The following is a 20,798-nucleotide window of genomic DNA, read 5'->3' on the forward strand; positions in this document are numbered from 1 at the left end:
CACATCCTCCCACTCACCCCCCATCCTTATCCATCTAGCTCATACTTCAACATTCTTCATCATCCCCCCACATCCTCCCATCATCCTCTCTATCACTCCCCATCCCTTTTTATCTCCCTCTCTTTCACCTCTCCTCCCTCTCTCCTGCCTGTACAGTCCCTCTCCATCCCTCTCTCCTGCCTCCCACACATCTAGCAGTGGCCTCCTGTGCTATCGACACCACTAGCAGGCCCTAACAAGATCACACGCTGCTATGAACTCCATCTGCTCTCCTTATTGCCCCCCCAACCCTCTCATTCACCCAAACCCCCTAAGAGATAGGCTATGGGCCCCATCTGCTTCAGTCCAAATATCTGCCCCCGCACCCCCGGTCTCTCCGAAGGAACTTGCATGGCTCCCAATAAAACACTGTGTGTTAGCCTGATAGTTATATTATTCTGGTTTGTTTCAGAGAGAGGGAGGGACAGAGAGAGAAAGGGAGAGACAGAGCAGAAGAGAGGGATATACAGAATAATATTTTAATAAAATTATGTCCATTACCATAATTTCATATGTTGACAGAGGGAGATTTTTTGTGAACAATACACAATGGCCAAGCGCTGTTCTTTGGTATGACCCATGGTGGAATATAGAACTTATATTTACAATATACCGCATGGATAGGCGGTCAATAATGCTGTACTAACTCTTTAATATTAAAAGAACAAAATATCACGATTATGTAATTAAATGTATATGAGCCAAAACTGAAAATGATAGGTCCCAAAGGACTGATTGATTCATAAATCTGAGCTAGCTCAATCAAATTCAATCAATCAAATGTATTTATAAACGCCCATTTTACATCAGCAGATGTCACAAAGTGATTTTACAAAACACCTGGCCTTAAACCCCAAGGAGCAAACAGTAGTGTTGTCTAACTCATGGAACATGGAAGATGGAGAAAAAGAGAGGAAAACTGGAAAACAGCGCATCTGCCAAAAACATCTCTTCTCAGGTGCTTGCTTATCCTGTATCATGATTATCCTTTTATCGTGATGTCCGCGGCAAAGTTTAGATTGTCTGTAAACTAATTTCGAAGTACGGAATGGAGCCATGGGGACGCTCTGGGCGGCTTAGCCCGCCAGAACGTTATCAAGGGAGTTAGTCACGTGTCTTGCGAATCATAGAACCCCTAGTTCGAGCCCGGTTCGTGGCAGACGGACCTTGGAGCTTCAGATACTTCTAAAACATGTGGGTGCGTGTACAGCGCGCATTACATTGTATTGACGTATTTCCTGCTTGCCCCAATACTAGAATATTGGGGAATTATATTTTTCCATTAACGAAAAAACGTTTTTTGTATTAATCTGAAGGCATTTTTTTATGATATACACATACAAGTGCACCGTTATCCTCGGTGCGTAGGCTAACAGACACGCACATATGGAAGACAGGCACCACACGCTGGGGGTCTGAAACCGATAACTGAAACACGACTACGGAATGCATCATTACAGTGAAATTCAAAACACAGGGATGTCTCTTTTATAGGCTGTGTCTAGATCGAAGAAGTATTAGTCGGACTGTTCTTTTATACGTTGTATCGGATCCATCAATTTCACAGCATATTGCCTTCCACACACAAAGCCCCGAGATTCGGTTCAAAACATTAAAAAAGGGAACAAAAAGAGAAACTCAAATAGAGAATCTGCCATGCAAAGCATTTCGCTGGAAATATACATTACCGTAACTACAAACATTAGAACGCAATTTTACATAACGGGACTGCACTAACCTGTTCCGTCTCGTTGTTGCGTCGTTGTCTGTTTAATTTGCGGTCTCTGAACCGCTGCTGATTGTCAAATCACAACGAAGTCGTCGAGATGGAGATTTAAAGAGGCAATACACTTCATTGCTCAATGCGGGCCCCACCAAGAGCACACATTTAGGCTACTTATTAGTGTGAAAGAGTTTTCCGTCATTGCTTTCCTTCAGTATTTCTATGCTAAGCAGCAAGTGTAAGTGCAGCAGGTGTCATTATCAGATATTTACAATAACAAATAAATAAAAATAAGTAGAAATAAGTAGAAAAAATACAACAAAAAAATTGCACACAAGTTCGAATCAATATTTGGTTTCCGCATGAAACATTTTCCTGTAATTAAACATATTAACATTTAAAATGAAAGGAATATAACCATGTACACTACCAGTCAAAGGTTTCAGAACCCCCTAATATTTTCATTGAAATGTAAGCTGTTCAAGTCCAGTGAATAACCAGAAATACTATTAACTAAGTGGTTAACTGTCAGAGGTTAAAAAAACTTTCAGTTAACAAATAATTAAAAATTATTTACATGTCAGCTCTATAAAAAAAAGCCTAAATATTTAATGGTTTAACAACTTTAAGCTGTTCTGCAGCAAAGGAAATTAATAAAGCCTTCCAAGTTGATGCTACCAGTTGCTACAGGTGTCCTAATTTTTGTTGATTACTTACAAACCCTATGTCTGTATAAAAGCAGTGTTGATACAGACTGTGTTTTTACACCATATTAAGCATTATTTGGACAGTATTGTACTGAAGGAAGTAATATATTGCTCTCATAATGGCGAGAAAAATAAATTAACAAAGGAAGACCGACAGACCATTATAACCCTTAAAAGGGTCTTTCCTTTAGAGAAATTGCAAAGAAAGCCAAGGTGTCAGTGAGTACAGTTTCATACACCATCACATGGCACTTGAAAACTGGAGACAATTCTGACAGGAAGAGATCTGGCAGACCCAAAGCCACAACAGTATCAGAAGACAACATTCTTCAGCTTAAGTGATAGAAGAGTTAACAGCTTCATTGATAGGTGGCAGACAGGACAACAGCTTAAAGCTCAAGTTAACATTGGCTGAAGTAAGCATGTCTCAGTTTCTACTATTAAGAGAAGACTTGGGTCTACAGTTTAACAGGTTGAGTGGCAGCAAGAAAGCCATTACTAAGATGGCGAAATAAGAAAAAGAGGCTTTCATAAAAATGTGAAATCTTCGGTTCATCATGCAGGTTCTTTTTTTATGCCATTGAATAGGTGAATAGATGGTTCCTCAGTGTGTGACACCAACTGTCAAACATGGAGGATGAAGAGTGATGTTCTGGGGGTCTTTTTTTGGATCCAGAGTTGGCAACTTGCACAGAGTGAGTGGCGCCCTGAACCAAAACAGTTACCATATCATTTTGCAGCGCCATGCAATACCCTTTGGTGTATGCCTAGTTGGTCAGGGGTTCATCCTACAGCAAGATAATGACCCAAAACATAACTCCAGGCCATGTCAGAACTACCTTAGAAGAAAAGAACAAGATGGTAGGCTTAAAATCATGGAGCGGACAGCGCAGTTTCCAGACTTAAACCCATCAAGCTGGTTTGGAATTAACTTGGCAGAAGGGTGAAAGCAAAGCAACCTACAAGTGCAACACATTTGTGGGAACTACTGCAACAGTGTTGGAAAGAACTTCCCAAAGATTTTTTGATTTCCATTGTAGAAAAAATGCCACAAGTATGTTTCCACATCCAGTTTGTCAGTGCACAACACAGGGAGGCTGGAGAATGGTTCCTTACACAGAGCGCATTCTTTATTGAGCAGAGGACTGAGGGCAAACTCGAATGTCAGACAGGCAGAGGTCAAAACCAGGATATCAAAAAGGCAAATGTACACAAGGGCAAGGCAGAAATCTGAGTTGTGGTCAGGCTGGCAGTCAGGGCCAAAAATACACAAGAAATGGTGTGAAGGTACTGGCAAGGACCCAGACAAGAAACGGTCAGTTTGGTCAAAATGAGCTAGAAGGTCAAAACATGGAAAAGCACTCAAAGAAATCGGAAATACGTAGTGCAGTCACAAATAATACCTCACAATGAAACTGAGAAAACTAACTGAATAAATACAGTGTGCTAACAAGCGGCAGGTGAAAGTGATCAAACCAAGTGAAAAACCAAACTGAGCATAGAAATACAGAACCTTGAAAGTAAAACAGATATACAATGAACTAGATTGGTAGAATAGTGTGATATAAGAGACCAAACAGACCAAAAACAAGAAACAAAAACCAAGAAGGAACAGAACCTTACAAAGTTCAGTTTCAATTATTAAAAACAAACAGAAAAAACACAGAGAACAGGCAAAACAAGACCCTCACAGATAGCACAAGACAAAGTACATTGCTTTAAATACTGGCATTATTCCCTCTGTGGCCTCTTTTTTTTTGTGTGGACCAGCTGCAGGGTGTTATGCAGGGCGTGGCCATCCGTCGTAGTGACACACGTCTCAAAGAGGGACGAAACATGAACATGCAGCAAACTAAAGCTATGAATGCATTAACGAATCTCATCGGGGGGGAGGCTACAACAGGGATGGCTATGGGAGCTGGCTCTGAGCAACTGGATGCAGGGGTGCAGACTGGCAACCAAAAATAAAACATACAGCACTAGTTGTGTGGGTCAGCGCTGGGGCCGCCACATAATAAACTAGGCATACCCTCTCCTCCTTAGCTAGTACACTAGCTATGTTAGAGTACGTCTGACCCAGAACGCAGAGAAATCACACAGACCACGTAAGGTAGGTTCAAAAAAAGGTTTTAATGGAGAGCCAGGGTACTCAGAGAAAACAGTGTAGGCAGGTCCGAAGCTGGGGGAGAGCTGACGGTGAAGGCTGGGTGGTGAGGCCAGGAGCTAGTAGGCACAGCAGAGGAAACAGCAGGTCTGAGCAGGTAACAGGAGAGAAACACAGGGTAAGTACAAACTCAGGGAACAAAGGCAAAATAGAGCACACAGATGATAATAGCAAGTAACTAGAACTGAGAGCCAAGTACCACATGGGTAGTAGATAACGAACTGGCGCCGAAGAGGTGATCAGCCCGGGTTTAAATATTGCTGGAGTGAATCATGTGGATGAGGTGCAGCTGCGAAGAATGGCTCTGCAGTGAAGACTCTGCCACGCCCCTTGCCCTACTGAACACACCCCCAGCACTCCAGGTGAAAAAACAAAACAGGGACCGAACCACCTGACTCAGGGCGGAGGGGAAGCAACCCGTAACAAGCTAGCTGGTATAACTTATAATTTAGCAGAAAATTCATCATCAAAAGCTGTCTACCTTTGTTGAGTCTCAGCCAGGGACCTCCAGCACACTTGTTACAAAAACTGAAGCTCAATCTTTGACATAGTAAGTGAGGGACATGTTTTGAGTGCTGGCCCACTTTATAAGCTTGTCCAATGGTGAGCTGACAGAACATTGTGACACACTAAGCAACACCCCTAGCTGTGGCAGGGCAGTCAGATTTGGATGGAACGGAACTAGCCCAGAATTTGCCATGAACCAACATGAACCTTCTGGGTCTGCTTGCTTTCCTTCATTAGAAGAGAAAAGCTTTTCCAAACTGAAGTTGATTGAAACCTACCTGAAGTCTGCCATGGCTGTCATTTTATTATTTAATGTGTGTTCTTACCAATTATTTGTTTGTAATAAATAACATTGAGTAAGTATTGTTATTAATGTTATGATGCATTATATTCAGTTTCCGTATATTAAGTGCAACATCATTATTTGTTGGCAATAAACTCATGTAATAGTTGTGGTGATAATGTAATGTTGAAATAATAGGTTATATAATAGATAGTTGTTAGATGGGTAGAAGTGGGCAGGAGGTCCATCATATGTCAGAGACCTCCTGAATGACAGGGCAGTTTTATGAGAATCCAGGCGGCGTGGCAAGATGGGCTGGCAGAGGAAACGTTTCCATTTTCAACTCTCCAGCACAAGCTATGAAGTTGTTACATTGAGTCAAGGCCATGATTGGACATCACAAATGTTTTAGGATGTGACAACATGTAATAAAAACCAAAATGAATAAAAGAAATGCGATAAAACAAACAACACAATGTATAACTTTGCTGCACCTGACCATAACACTAAACAGTAAAAACAGTAGATGGTAAAGGTCCTGAATGATCTTTCTGTCAAAGGACATTTTACAACATTTTACTCAATGACAACTGACCCACATTGGGTTAGTCATTGGGTTTTAGTTTTATTTACTCTGGGCATAATATTTTCATTGAATTTCATTAAGATTAATAAAGAGGGGACCTGGCTAAAATAGAAGCAACTTGTAGGAAACATGACTCTGGATGATTGGGTCAATTATATTGACCCAAAAAAACAAACAAAGCCAAAGAGGACTCTGTGGTTTGAGGGTTAATGTGGTTGAACATCGTTTTCTAACATTGTCGCTTTCTTGTAACTGCTTGGAGTGGCTTGGGAGTATCTGTGAGCTCAATAAATGTAGGAGATTGGAGAGTGATATGAACTAAAGTAGCATCAAATGTGCTTTAGAAGGCAAATATCTCAACATTGACTCTCCAGAGTCTGCTTGGCGCAGCGGAGAAATAGTGTAAAAGAAAAAATAACACTCCTTGAATGTGAAATTGACATTGGCGCTTGACATATTGAACTACTGCTTTGTGTAGATAGAACCTTCAAATCCCAACCTCACTATATGTTACAGAAAATCTAAATTCAATGAATGTTCACAATTCATTCACTCCGCCACTCATGTCCATTTCAGCTATCTTCCTTACAGGAGTGACATCTACTGGATGGAGAGAAGTATTGCAATTACGAGGAGTCTTCAACATACATTTCTAGAAAAAACAACTGAGCACTGTGTAAGAGAGGTGTTAAGATATGCCTGATTTCCACTGCATGCACCAGAAACAGCCGTTGTCTAGAGTAGAGAACCATTACAGCGACTTGGCTTGGAAAGAACCCGCAGAGGAGGGCATGCATTTTGCACCTGTCTAGATTTCATGTTTTCTGCCAGTCAAAATACAATTCCACTATAATGGATATTTAAGAATGAATGAGACACATCTTGTAATAGTCATCCATCTAACTTTAATCGCACACAAACTATTATTTATACAGTACCAACAATTAAACATAATTCTCTGTTAGGACATACAGCAGTGAAGGTTACACATGTGATTTAATCAACAATTAGATCTTTTGCATTCTATATCTTTATTCAATAATAAATTATGTACAATTGTCTTCACGTGAAAGAAATGAGGCAGAGACTTGGTGTGAGGGAGAGAGAAGCCTGACAGGGATAAGGAGAAAGAGGAAATTGATTTTAGGGTCATCTTAAGGTCTGTGGTCCAGGTGTAGATGGTGAAGTGATTGTGGGAGGCACTGGTTGGCCTCTCCAGGTATTGGTGGACACCAGGAGAGAATGCCCAATGGGGAAGAAGAATCACCACATGTAAGATTCATCATATCTGGGGAAGAGAAGCACAGTAAGATCAGAGGGAAGAGAGAAAAAGGTAATTGACTCACATGGAGAGGCAGAATTACCATTGTGCCACCCAAAGACACATCAGTTAAAAATGTGCATGGAAGACTTTTCCTAAATGTCACCCATGTCTCCCATTTACAAACCAGGCCACTAGTTCACAGTTTCATAGTGCCATGCTTCCGGTTGGTGGGGGGCCCTTTGGTTGATGATTGGCAATGTGGGTGGATTGATTTCCTGCCTGTTGGACCCTGTCTGGGGACCCCCCTGTCTCAGCCCCAAGGTCTTAAGGTGCTATATTATTGTGCTGGGGGAGCAGGGTCAGTTCTCCTTCTCCACTATAAACCCCTGTAGATCTAAGGAATGCATTTTCAAAATGTCCCTGTCTCCTTCCGTTTTAAACTTAGGAGGACATGAGGTCTTGGCCCACACCTGAGAAGTACCAGGCTTGAAAGACCCGTTGCTGTCCCTGTCCAAAGTCCTCCTGGTTGTGTTGCAGATCAAGACGATACCTGACGATTTCAGCTGCCACTGTTCTGACACCTCCCCCATCCACACCTGTCCTTGTCCAACTGGTCATGCTTCCGACCTGGACTAAGTTTAAATAGACTCTGGACTCAGCCCACATGCATTTATTAATTATTACAATTTGTACTCTAAATATGTTCACCTGGCACAGCCAGAAGAGGACTAGCCACCCCTCTGAGCCTGGGTCCTCTCTAGGTTTCTTCCTGAATTTCAGCCTTCTTAGGGAGTTTTTCCAAGCCACTGAAATTCAACACTACTGGGGTTGAAGGCCGGGTGTTTTGTATAAGCACTTTGTGACAACTGCTGATTTAAAAAGGGCTTTAAATAAATAAATTATTAAAATAAATACATTTCATTGATTGATTGCCTTCCCTGTGTTTCGTCTACACAACCTGACAAGAGTTCGGGCAGTACGTGTTAGGCCAGTTTGGTCAGCTAACACAACAATCCATGCCACTCCTTGTCAGTGGACTACAGGAGGTTGGAATGTAATCCAAATATATTGATGCTCAAGCTAAGTGGGTGTGTCTCAAGCGGCGTGAGTCTCTTCCTCAACAGGAGGTTGCTGTAGTCGATAAGCTGGCATTCTCGCCCCGGTTAAATCGCCCAGGTTACACAATTACGCAGGGAAAGAGTTATACTTGAGTCCTTGCACCTTATATCTTTGATAGACTGACCTTGATCTCTGGTCTCTGTCTGAATTGTCTCCAAACAGCAGGTCTGACATCACTCCCTCCTGAGCGGATCTCTTACCATACCTGGAGAATGGAGTGGAATAAAGAATGAGAGAGAGACAGAGATAGAGGAGAGTGAAAAGGAGAGAGAAGGAAAGAAGAAAGATCAAGATAGCAAAAGAGAGGAGAGAGAAAAGAGGAAAAAACGAAGAAAGAAAAAGAAAAGACTGTCAAACTACACGAGGCATCACACCTCAGGTGGGTCACACTTCTGCCACCAATCAGGGAATTTTTCCATTTCGGCACCATGATTCAATGACAAGGTAAAACATTCCGCTGTCAAAATGTGCCTAGTTGGCTGTCTTAGTTGAATGGACTGGGAGAGTCAATTGGGTGGTAATTGTATGTATGTGTGAAACTAGATCGTGTCAGCTGACTGCCACAGACACGGGTGTCACCAGACATGGCCAATTAAAACCCCAGGGAGTCAGAAGCTCCTCTCTACCCCGAGACCCAACCTCTCCCCTGGGGCCATCTCCCCACCAAGGTGCTACCGTGGCCCTGAACCAAAAGTCAGCCGTAATGTGAAGCATTAACAGGAAAGTATACCCATAGGGGACTTCCTTCCCCGTTAACCAAATATAATGAGTTTTTTTTACGATATGACAATGCGTGTTATTTCTCGTTATTAGGGACATTTCTAGATAGACAAACTCTGCCTAGATTGTTATGGCAAGAAATAATTGTTCTCCCCCCCCCCCCCCAGTGTGTTTGTCTGTTTGGTTATGAGCACTCCCCGTACGCCTGATGTGTACGGAAGATCAATTTGCAATGGAAATTGAAAAAGGAAGTTGACTATCTCAGTGGGATTCGTCTGGAACTGCTGCACCTGCTTGTGAAACCTGTTGAGAAGAAGATTGTCTATTTTCACATCATGTCACCCCAACTAGCATTCAGAAAACCCAGGCAATTTTACGCTCCAACAGAAGCCCTACTGGGCACTCCAAAGAGATGCCGGAGATGCAAAGGCTGAGTGTGACCAACCAGCCGTTTAGGAAAACCGACTCAGGCAATCCCTCCTGCGGCAGAGACAGCTGGCAGTAACACCACGTAATAGGCTCTCTTGGAACCCTCACCGTCAGATCATTCTCTCAAAAACGACTTCATGAGGAAATATTGGTGTCATATACCATATGTTTTGGATTCCAGGGAAATCAGTGCTCTTGGTAAAGTAACATTTTCTAAAATGTCCAATTCACCTTTTCCTATTCCCATGTGGCCTTCAAATTTGCGCATTCCCAGTATAGGCTACCACTAGCTCCAATCCAGACCATAGTGGTGTTAGCACCAGGCCGACCACTTGACTGCGGATGCTGTATAATAATGGGCTTTGAAAGGGTAAACATTTTGCCCATTAAATCGAATTTAACAGCTACGGATATTATTTCTTAAAGATCAATGGCCTATTTGAATGCCATAAATATTAACGGATGTGCCTGCTTCAGTGGCCTTTCAGCTCCAGACACAGCCCGCCTCCTCAATCCAGACATCACCATATCAAAACAGGATACCTTGTAAGGGACCTGCAGGCGCACATGGATCCATAATTCGATAGGGAGGCTTCGCTCGGTCCGTTCGTCTTCAACGCTTTTATTGCTATGGCATTATTTATAACGGGAAGGCCTGAAGCTTTAGTACCCTTTAATCTAATGTTGATACATACTCACGGGGCTGACATAGTATTTAATGGTATGTGAAGTGTTATGAGCGAGCTAGATACGAAACCTCAGGGGCCGCTGTCGCAAGAGCAGACGCCCTAACCTCTCCTAGATTGGAAAAAAAACAGCATAATAAAAAATCCCTTTGCCGTCTATGTTGTTCATAACTTCAGATAAAATACTTCCTTGGGGTTTTAGTGCTCAGAGGACGGAACGCTGAAGTGCCAAAAACGTGCGCGTGAAGCGCGCCCGACGGAGCGCAGCCAGCTCACCTCTGTCTCGTGATGAGGTTAATGTAGTGTCTGAGCGCAGTGTAATATTTGGCCAGCTCTTCGGGAGGCGCGTCTTCTCCGGGGTTCTCCGGTTTGGGTGGGTAGGCATCCACGAAGGTTCCGAGACACACCAGTACGCACAGCACCAGGGCAACCAGGACGGTCCAGGGTTTCAGCATAACGGCCATCTGTGGTCAGGAGAGGACGGTTAGGCAGCACGGTCAAGTTCAGTTTTTTTTTTTTTTTTTTACATTGATGGCGCGAAGTTAATATATAATTTTACTCTAAGAAAGTTTATTTTGGTAATCTGTCTGCTAAGCTTTCAAATCATGAAAACATTTTATTTTACCTTTATTCATTCCGGGAATTAAAACAGAACTACGTCTTGATAATACATTCCAAGTAGTTTCAGAATAAACCGTTTTGGTTTCAGGTAAAACATTTTTGGCTTCCATGTAGAACCAAAAACGCATTAGAAAAAATACCTGCACATAAATATAACATCAATTTTGAAGATGAACTGGCATCACAAAATATGTTTTATTTGTCTAATATCGTGCACGATAATGTTCACCTGTGACAGATTATTTAAATCCTAGAATCTGCATTTTGAGTAGGATTCTGAAGAGAACTGTAGCCTAGTGTAAAACAAATGTCCATGTTCGATTAGAACTAAACTGAATTTGATTAGGATGGGCGACATGAATAATTAAAATCCACATTAAAATAATGCCATTCCAACTTACAAAAATGAGTTTGAAAGGGATTAAGTCTCATGGGTCACAGCAGAAATAATCGTTAAAAGCTTATGGCCAATAACAACTTCTACTCTTAAAAACAAATTATCGCTACGATCAGTCAATATAATACCATTGATCATGAACATGATTTAGTCTACTTGTTGCTTCACAGAAATCACATATAACGCAACTTTGGCGCCGGTGGCTGCCATGGTAATGTTTTATTCCAACCATATTCTAGCTTTTTCACAAATAGAGTTGTGCACAGTCAAGCAGACTGCTTGAATTTTTCTGAAGCATTTTAAATGACAACTAATTACATAAATCTGTTATGTCAGATTATGCTAAACATAAGCCTCCAACTTTGCATCATTACAAAGGGACGCTTTTTTATGAAGAAAAATATAAAAAACAAAAATCTGCTTTTAAAGTGCACAATTGTCCTTACAACATCTAAAATGCATAAGACTTAAAGTTGTACTTACTTTTAGAATACTTCACGTACGAGCTACAGTAGGCTATAGACAACGGCTGTTGGCGTCCAGGAGTGTGGAGTCTATTGGTTGGCTTCTACAACGTTCCTTTTAAACTGTTGTCTTTGCAGCAAATCGCTGGTCTTTCGTTTTAGTTCAGCACGAGGTGGTTTATATACCCGCAGCCGCCTGGTGCACGGTTGCTCGGCTGGTGAGAAGGGGTGTGGGGAGCATAATACCGACGTCACCTGATGATGAACATATTACTAATGCACCTAGTCGAACTTTTTGAATGTGGGGAAACAAAATGTTCACCTTTGACGTAATCTATACTTTTGGTTAGTAGAATACCCGGCATATGGGACAATTTGTATCACGTACAGTATATCCTATTGACAACCTAGTGCAAGCCTGAAATTGGACAGAGGATGTCAAACATACGTTAAAGATCGTTAACAGTTTGGCCTTTCTCCTTTCTTGAAATTGTTTATGTACAATATGCTGAATATGTTGGTTTAAAAGAAAATAACATATAGGCTGAAAACACAAGGATTACCCTCATTCGACATGATCTGGCTTTTTAACACCTATTGATTTCCACTGTTATCATGACTTAGGCCTACTTGGTAAGCAACTCCTTCAATGTCAGAAGTGACTGGTCCACCGTTATTTTCATTAGCGTGGAGGAGCCAACACAATAACCACCGGGTGGCGATCAAGTTCCAATTGGTATGACCTCAGGCAGGTAACGGCTTCAATTTCCATGTGCGCTACAAACGGGCTACAGGTCTGTCTGTCTTTCATAGCCATCTTCCATTAACAGAAACAATCGACATACTTTCATTACTCCAAATTAACTAGATGATACGGTTATAACAACTTATTTCAAGGTGGGAAGTTAGTAGGCCACAGACAGAGGAAGTCGGGACGGACTCTATGGCAGAATTTACATATTATTGTTTCTCGCTTCTGTCTTCTGAAAAACACTTGAAATTTGAGAAATATTCTGAGCTGAACAGATGTATCATTGGTCAAAAAGGTCATTTTCTGGAAATATTTTTATTTGTATTTGTCAATAATTGGCTACTTTGTGCGAAATACGCTTGATATAGTTCTGGGTCCATTTGAGTTCAGGGTCTATTTGAGTTCTGGGTCCATTTGTGTGAAGACATGAGAGCAGAACCAGCACAAAGAGCTCAGCCGTCTCTCCTTAAAAAGCACTGGCAAGTCCGGTGCCGAATCCCCTCCGAAATGCAATCATTGCAAACACCTGCAGATTTTGGGTTTGTCCAGAACTTACACTGCCTTTAACCTCACGCAAACTGATGTCCCAGGACAGATCTACAGTGCCGTTCATGTTCATGTAGTCTATCCAGGAGAGATCTGCAGCGCCATTCACATAGTCCACCCAGGAGAGATCTACGGTGCCCTTGATGTTCACATAGTCAATCCAGGAGGGATCTACGATGCCATTCGTGTTCATGTAGTCCATCCAGAAGAGATCTACAGTGCCATTAATTTCACGTAGTCCATCCAGGAGAGATCTACAGTGCCATTAATTTCACATAGTCCATCCAGGAGAGATCTAAGGTGCCATTCATTTCACATAGTCCACCCAGGAGAGATCTACAGTGCCATTAATTTCACGTAGTCCATCCAGGAGAGATCTACAGTGCCATTCGTGTTCATGTAGTCCATCCAGAAGAGATCAACGGTGCTGTTCATGTAATGTAGTCTTTCCAGGAGAGATCTACAGTGCTGTTCATGATCACGTGGTCTGTCCAGGAGAGATCAGTGACTGGGGAGAAGATCAGAACTGTATCCCTGTGAGAATGCATCCAAAAGGCACTGCTGCAGGTGTGAAGGTTTGGCTGGAGAAGGATCAACATCTTGTCCTGACAGACTGTGAGCTGATGTGGTGACATCCTCTCCATGGTCTAACCATTTAACATGCCTCCTAACCCACAGCAGTGGAAAAACATGTGAACAATGAACCATGTCACAGGGGGATTTGGCCTCTTGTGAATAAACCATGTTCGCCAAGGGAGTTGTTTGATCAGTTAGCATGTGAGCCTCCACCTTTCTGACACCTACTCCTAATTGATTATGACCATTCTATCTACTTCCTATTGTTTTTGATTCACCCAAATATCTCAACTGTCTCACCTGGACGTCAGTACACTTGAAATACACCGGTTCATACTCTCCCCTCATAGGCCCCTCCTAAAGAGTCGCAAGCCGCCTGACTTTTCACATTTCTCCACATGCAGATTCAGTTGCTCGCTCATACTGGGCATCCTTCTCTCTTTCACACACACACACACACACCCACACACTGTACCCCTTACAGCCCCTGGTGGTGTGAGTTGGTTATAGGGTCTGGAAGTGGCAACACCAACCCATCAACCACCCTCACCATATTACACTGTTTCTCTCAATGTGAGAGGGAAGGAAGGAGGTTGGGTATGAAAGAAGTAGAGAAAAAGGGAGATGGAGAGCGAGAGAGAGAGGGAGGTGAGAATGAATCCTCATCTTACTTCCTTTAGTATTTCACCAATGGATTGCAAATGAAGATCCAATTAGGTTGTAATTGCTTTAATCTCAGACATACTGTGTGCGTGTGTGTGTGTGTGGAGTTTCGGTCTCTTCAAAGCAAGAGAGACAGATTGCTTTAATGATTTTGGTGTACATCCTGTAATTACCCAGTCGGATCTGAATTCAAGAGGAATAGAGCAATCTGATCCACATACCATTGCCATTATCATTACCAGTATCTGTCTAATGAAGATGTGAATCATCTAATCAGTGAACACAACACACACACACACACATACACACACACACACACAACTCAGATATATTCAGCGGGGCACTTCAGTTTCTCCTGCTGTGACAGACATCAAATGTGTCCCCTTCAGAAATAACAAAATATCATTCTTCCAGCTTATTCCGACAATAAAGAAAGAGAAAACATGATCAAGTGCGGTTTTGGGTCACACCTGTGATGGGCAAAATAAAATCACAGATGTCTGATCTGACGGAACATCTGGCACAACAGAACGTCTTACCCCGACAGAACGTCAGCTGTCTTACTCTGTTGTAAATTATTGGCTGTTTTCACAGTTGAATGCGTTAGTCAATGTTTCTACATTTGAAGTTATTGTTGTTTCTATAGTTTTTATTTTATTAAAATAAATGAATGGGGGGAGAAAGAAAGGCAGACAATTTCTCTTTCTCATATAATGAAACACTGAACTCAGCTTACACACTGATTAGTGAACATAATACCTCAAGAAAATAATCTCTGAACCTAATCTACTTCAGGAATTTTAGATTGTCATTAGTCATTATGGAAAAGGATTGTCATTATGGAAAAGGAAGGCGAAGACATATAAAGGACATTTGTTATGTTTAGAACATTGAATGTGATACAGATAATTAAGATTACTACTTTCTCCAGTTTCATATTGGAGGAATGAAGGAACTTGTTTGATGTGAAATTTCAGACACGTTCAGACAGTTTTGATTCAATACAGAATTCACTGATTAGATTTATCAAGATTCTGCATTTGTATCCTAGGAACTAATTCTTCTGCATGCCATTTATTCATGTATTCGTTAGTATGAAGTAGTACGTATATAATAGGCTACAATAAGCTAGAAAATATACTATCTTCAGACAGTGATGAAGATTAAGTCAGAGCTATTCATCAGTGATGGCTGGTTGTGGCAAAATAGCATTTCTAGAAATATTCTTATCATCACTGCAGTTTGTGAGTTAGAGAACAGTTGCTCGTTTTTACATGCAGAATTCATCTTCTTTTTACAGCAGTAAATATTTGCATTCCAATATGTAGCATAATGTTTTCCTGCTTTTGTATTTTAAAATTAGCAAAAGACAATCTGTCAGACTCAACCAGCCATAGAGATGTAATCCACTGACATGTCCGTAACTAGTCTGGACCAGGAGCCATTGATGGTTTACCAACACCTCTGAAAGTTAAGATTGCTGCCACAAACCTTCTCTGGAGACAACAGGTGCTGTCTAAATTATAAAACGAACCAATTGCAGACAAATAAAAGGAGTCATTGAAAAGGCTAGATAGAGACAAATGATGGGTAGATGATAGATAGACAGATAGATACAGTATATAGATTGGTAGGTATATGATGGAGAATTCAATAGATGCTTTTCAGTTCCATTCATTCGTGGGGCCTCGGTAGGATATGTAGTTCCAACCACAGCTTCTTGTATCTGTTGTTACTTCTCTCTCTTCTGCCATGGCTCACCATTTAATTGTGTTACCAGGCCCCAAATTATATGAAAATTCATGAAATTGGATGCTTTGCTCCTTGATTTAATGCTTGGTTTGTGCAGATTAAATTGTTAGAGGAGGTTTCCCTGTGCTGAAAGACCTTGCCAAGAAGCTTCCAGTGAGTTGCCTTGAGATACTGAATTAATCTACTTTTTTCTTGTTCAATCCCTGAAAAAACACTGCTTGTTTAGGTTTAATCTGGAGGACCTAACCTTGTGTACACAAAAAGGTAAGGTAAGGTGTGAGTGTATGTGTATGTGTGTGTGTGTGTGGTGGCTGCTGAATGTGAGTGTTACTGGATCAGAGTAACCTTGTTTAGTCTGAGGTGTTTTGGCTCCTGTTGAATGTGAGTGTCAGTGGATCAGAGTAACCTTGTTTAATCTGAGGTGTTTTAGCTCCTGTTGAATGTGAGCGTTACTGGATCAGAGTAACCTTGTTTAGTCTGAGGTGTTTTGGCTCCTGTTGAATGTGAGTGTCAGTGGATCAGAGTAACCTTGTTTAGTCTGAGGTGTTTTGGCTCCTGTTGAATGTGAGTGTCAGTGGATCAGAGTAACCTTGTTTAGTCTGAGGTGTTTTGGCTCCTGTTGAATGTGAGTGTCAGTGGATCAGAGTAACCTTGTTTAGTCTGAGGTGTTTTGGCTCCTGTTGAATGTGAGTGTCAGTGGATCAGAGTAACCTTGTTTAGTCTGAGGTGTTTTGGCTCCTGTTGAATGTGAGTGTCAGTGGATCAGAGTAACCTTGTTTAGTCTGAGGTGTTTTGGCTCCTGTTGAATGTGAGTGTCAGTGGATCAGAGTAACCTTGTTTAGTCTGAGGTGTCGTGCGTCATTCCAAAGAATCATGCAGTCAGTCAGACAAACCAGGTGCTGCTCTGGATCCCGACACAGAGACAGATGGACAGACAGATAGATGGATGGACAGACAAATGGACAGACAAACAAATGGACAGACAGGCAGATGGATGGACAGACAGGTGGACAGACAGATGGATGGAAAGACAGACAGATGGATAGACAGACAGACAGATGGATGGACAGACAAGTGGATGGACAGACAGACAGATGGACAGACAGACGGATGGACAGACAAACAGATGGATAGACAGACTGACAGATGGACAGACCGACAGATGGATGGATGGACAGACAGACAGATGGATAGACAGACAGGCAGATGGATGGACAGACAGATGGACAGACAGACAGATGGATAGACAGACAGACAGACAGACAGACAGACAGATAGGTGTTCTCCTTGGCTTTCCCAGTGCTGCTCTGGAAGCCTGCAGACAGACAAATGGACAGACAAACAGACAGATGGACAGACAGCCAGACACACATCCAGACAGACAGATGGATGGACAGACAGACAGACAGATAGATAGATAGACAGACATCCAGACACATCCAGACAGACAGATGGATGGACAGACAGACACACAGATGGACAGACAGACAGATGGATGGACAGACACACAGATGGACAGACAGACAGACAGATGGGTGTTCCCCTTGGATTTCCCACTGCTGCTCTGGAAGCCTGCAGACAGACAGATGGACAGACAAACAGACAGATGGACAGACATCCAGACAGACAGACAGACAGACAGATAGATAGACAGACATCCAGACAGACAGATGGATGGATGGACAGTCAGACAGACAGATGGACAGACATCCAGACAGATAGACAGTCAGATGGATAGACAGACAGACAGATGGATGGACAGACAGGCAGACAGATGGATAGACAGACAGGCAGATGGATGGACAGGCAGACAAATGGATGGACAGACAGACACACAGATGGACAGACAGACATATGGATGGACAGACAGGCAGATGGATGGAAAGACAGATGGACAGACAGACACACAGATGAACAGACAGACAGATAGGTTGGTGTTCCCCTTGGCTTTCCCACTGCTGCTCTGGAAGCCTGCAGACAGACAGATGGACAGACAAACAGACAGATGGACAGACAGCCAGACACACATTCAGACAGACAGATGGATGGACAGACAGACACACAGACAGATAGATAGACATCCAGACAGACAGATGGATGGACAGATAGACATCCAGACAGACAGACAGGTAGATAGACAGACATCCAGACAGACAGATTGATGGACAGACAAACAGACATCCAGACAGACAGACAGATAGATAGACATCCAGACACATATCCAGACAGACAGACAGATAGACAGACAGACGGATGGTCAGACAGACAGACAGATGGACGGATGGACAGACAGACAGTCAGATGGATGGACAGATAGATAAACACTGGCCCCACACGCACCCACTCCCACACACACACACAGACCTTGTCCACCACTTCATGGTCTAGGCAGCTCAGCCCCAGGCCTTAGAACACCTTCGAGGAGAGTGCAGGTTCAGCTGTAGGCTGAATGTTTCTTCTGATACACCCATTGTGTGTTTGCGTGTTGTGTTAAGGGCTCCACAGCACTAGGGGGCCCAAGGACAACACTCCAGGAGCTCAGTCTGAGTCTCAACAAAGCTATGCCGCGTTTCCACTGGTGCTTTACCCCAGCACCAGGGTCAGAGCAGTGATTTATGCTAATGTTGGCTCCAGACGTTCCTGTTTCCAGTACACATTTGGTACCAAGGACTTAAGGAAGGGCTCACGTTGGGAGGGAGGTGTAAACTATCAACGCAATTTAGTTTTCCTGTTACGAAAATTAAAAGGCAATATTTTTCTGGTTGTAAAATAAAATAAACAACAATGCCATGCTCAGTTTGTTTACAATACGGCGTTTGAACTTTAGTAATAAAACTAATTTCTTCCTCAAACTCCTGCGACCGGCTCCTTCTCCACCTACAGGTGCTGGTCATATAATTAGAATATCATCAAAAAGTGTATTTATTTCAGTAATTCCATACAAAAAGTGAAACTTGTATAATAATACATTCATTCCACACAGACTGATATATTTCAAGTGTTTATTTCTTTTAATTTTGATGATTATAACTGACAACTAATGAAAACCCCAAATTCAGTATCTCAGAAAATTAGAATATTGGTGCCACACTCTAATCAGCTAATTAACTCAAAACACCTGCAAAGGCCTTTAAATGGTCTCTCAGTCTAGTTCGGTGGGCAACACAATTACGGGGAAGACTGCTGACTTGACAGCTGTCCAAAAGACGACCATTGACACCTTGCACAAGGAGGGCAAGACACAAAAGGTCATTGCTAAAGAGGCTGGCTGTTCACAGAGCTCTGTGTCCAAGCACATTAATAGAGAGGCGAAGGGAAGGAAAAGATGTGGTAGAAAAAAGTTCACAAAGATTGGACTGCAGCTGGACTCTTGAACAAGACACCGCATCAGAAGCGTCTCGCCTGGGCTAAAGACAAAAAGGACTGCTGCTGAGTGGTCCACAGTTATGTTCTCTGATGAAAGTACATTTTGCATTTCCTTTGGAAATCAAGGTCCCAGAGTCTGGAGGAAGAGAGGAGAGGCACAGAATCTACGTTGCTTGAAGTCCAGTGTAAAGTTTCCACAGTCAGTGATGGTTTGGGGTGCTATGTCATCTGCTGGTGTTGGTCCACAGTGTTTTCTGAGGTCCAAGGTCAACGCAGCCGTCTACCAGGAAGTTTTAGAGCACCTCATGCTTCCTGCTGCTGACCAACTTTATGGAGATGCAGATTTCATTTTCCAACAGGACTTGGCACCTGCACACAGTGCCAAAGCTACCAGTACCTGGTTTAAGGACCATGGTATCCCTGTTCTTAATTGGCCAGCAAACTCGCCTGACCTTAACCCCATAAAAAATCTATGGGGTATTGTGAAGAGGAAGATGCGATACGCCAGACCCAACAATGCAGAAGACATGAAGGCCACTATCAGAGAAAACTGGGCTCTCATAACACCTGAGCAGTGCCACAGACTGATCGACTCCATGCCAAGCCGCATTGCTGCAGTAATTCAGGCAAAAGGAGCCCCAAATAAATATTGAGTGCTGTACATGCCCATACTTTTCATGTTCATACTTTTCAGTTGGCCAACATTTCTAAAAATATTTTTTTTGTATTGGTCTTAAGTAATATTCAAATTTTCTGAGATACTGAATTTGGGATTTTCATTAGTTGTCAGTTATAATCATCACAATTAAAATAAATAAACATTTGAAATATATCAGTCTGTGTGCAATGAATGAATATAAAATACAAGTTTCACGTATGGACACTGACAGATAAAGACTGTGGGACCCTGTGGGAGCTGCATAGACATGCTGATGAATGGACGGTAAATTGCCAACCTCGGCTTTATGCAGGCTTAGACAACACATGCCAGATGACCGTCTGCACTGTCAGTTTGTTCAGCAAGTTGAGGTGTTGAAAAGTTAAACTGACCTCCTTCAGATTGGAGATCGCATTGGGTCGCTGCCCAAGTGCTTGCAGGCGCCACAATACGACAGACACGATTTGGTAAACCTCCAGGTTGGACCTGCTTGGTGTGTGTGGAGGCTGTTAGCGTTTAGACTGTTTAGACAAGGCTGCAAACGTCAGTTCCTTCCTCAAACATGCGTCTTGAGCTAATGTGTTTCTGAAAAGGCAATTACAATTGAGACCACTGAGATAGGGGGCAAGGGGGATGTTTGCGATTTCTGGCAAGTGCCTCGTGGGCTAAGTAAATGTTCCAGTCTTCCTAGGGACATCTACTGTTTATTGTGGGATGGAAAACGTAGTATACCTGTGACACACACTGCCATTGCTCATCTCAAATCATTTTCTATGA

At 42.4% G+C, this 20,798-nt stretch overlaps 2 protein-coding genes across 2 annotated transcripts in view; both read right to left on the bottom strand.

Moving 5' to 3' along the window:
- Positions 1 to 1,872, bottom strand: part of mpp2a (membrane protein, palmitoylated 2a (MAGUK p55 subfamily member 2)) — a 20,675-nt gene extending 18,803 nt beyond the window's left edge. Inside the window, exon 1 of the mRNA XM_013135905.4 lies at positions 1,778 to 1,872. The gene's annotated coding sequence lies outside the window, so the exon portion shown is untranslated. The remainder of the gene's footprint in view (positions 1 to 1,777) is intronic.
- Positions 1,873 to 6,894: 5,022 nt separating this feature from the next.
- Positions 6,895 to 11,858, bottom strand: pyya (peptide YYa). The gene is made up of 4 exons (XM_010874396.4): positions 11,729 to 11,858; positions 10,504 to 10,691; positions 8,517 to 8,597; positions 6,895 to 7,297 (listed from the first exon to the last, which is right to left on the bottom strand). Exons 2-4 carry the CDS (start codon positions 10,689 to 10,691, stop codon positions 7,273 to 7,275), a joined length of 294 nt encoding a protein of 97 aa, XP_010872698.1. The 5' UTR covers positions 11,729 to 11,858; the 3' UTR covers positions 6,895 to 7,272.
- Between the last annotated feature and the right edge of the window lie 8,940 nt (positions 11,859 to 20,798).

This window comes from Esox lucius, chromosome 11 (genome assembly GCF_011004845.1).
Source record: "Esox lucius isolate fEsoLuc1 chromosome 11, fEsoLuc1.pri, whole genome shotgun sequence".
Taxonomy (NCBI): Eukaryota; Metazoa; Chordata; class Actinopteri; order Esociformes; family Esocidae; genus Esox; species Esox lucius.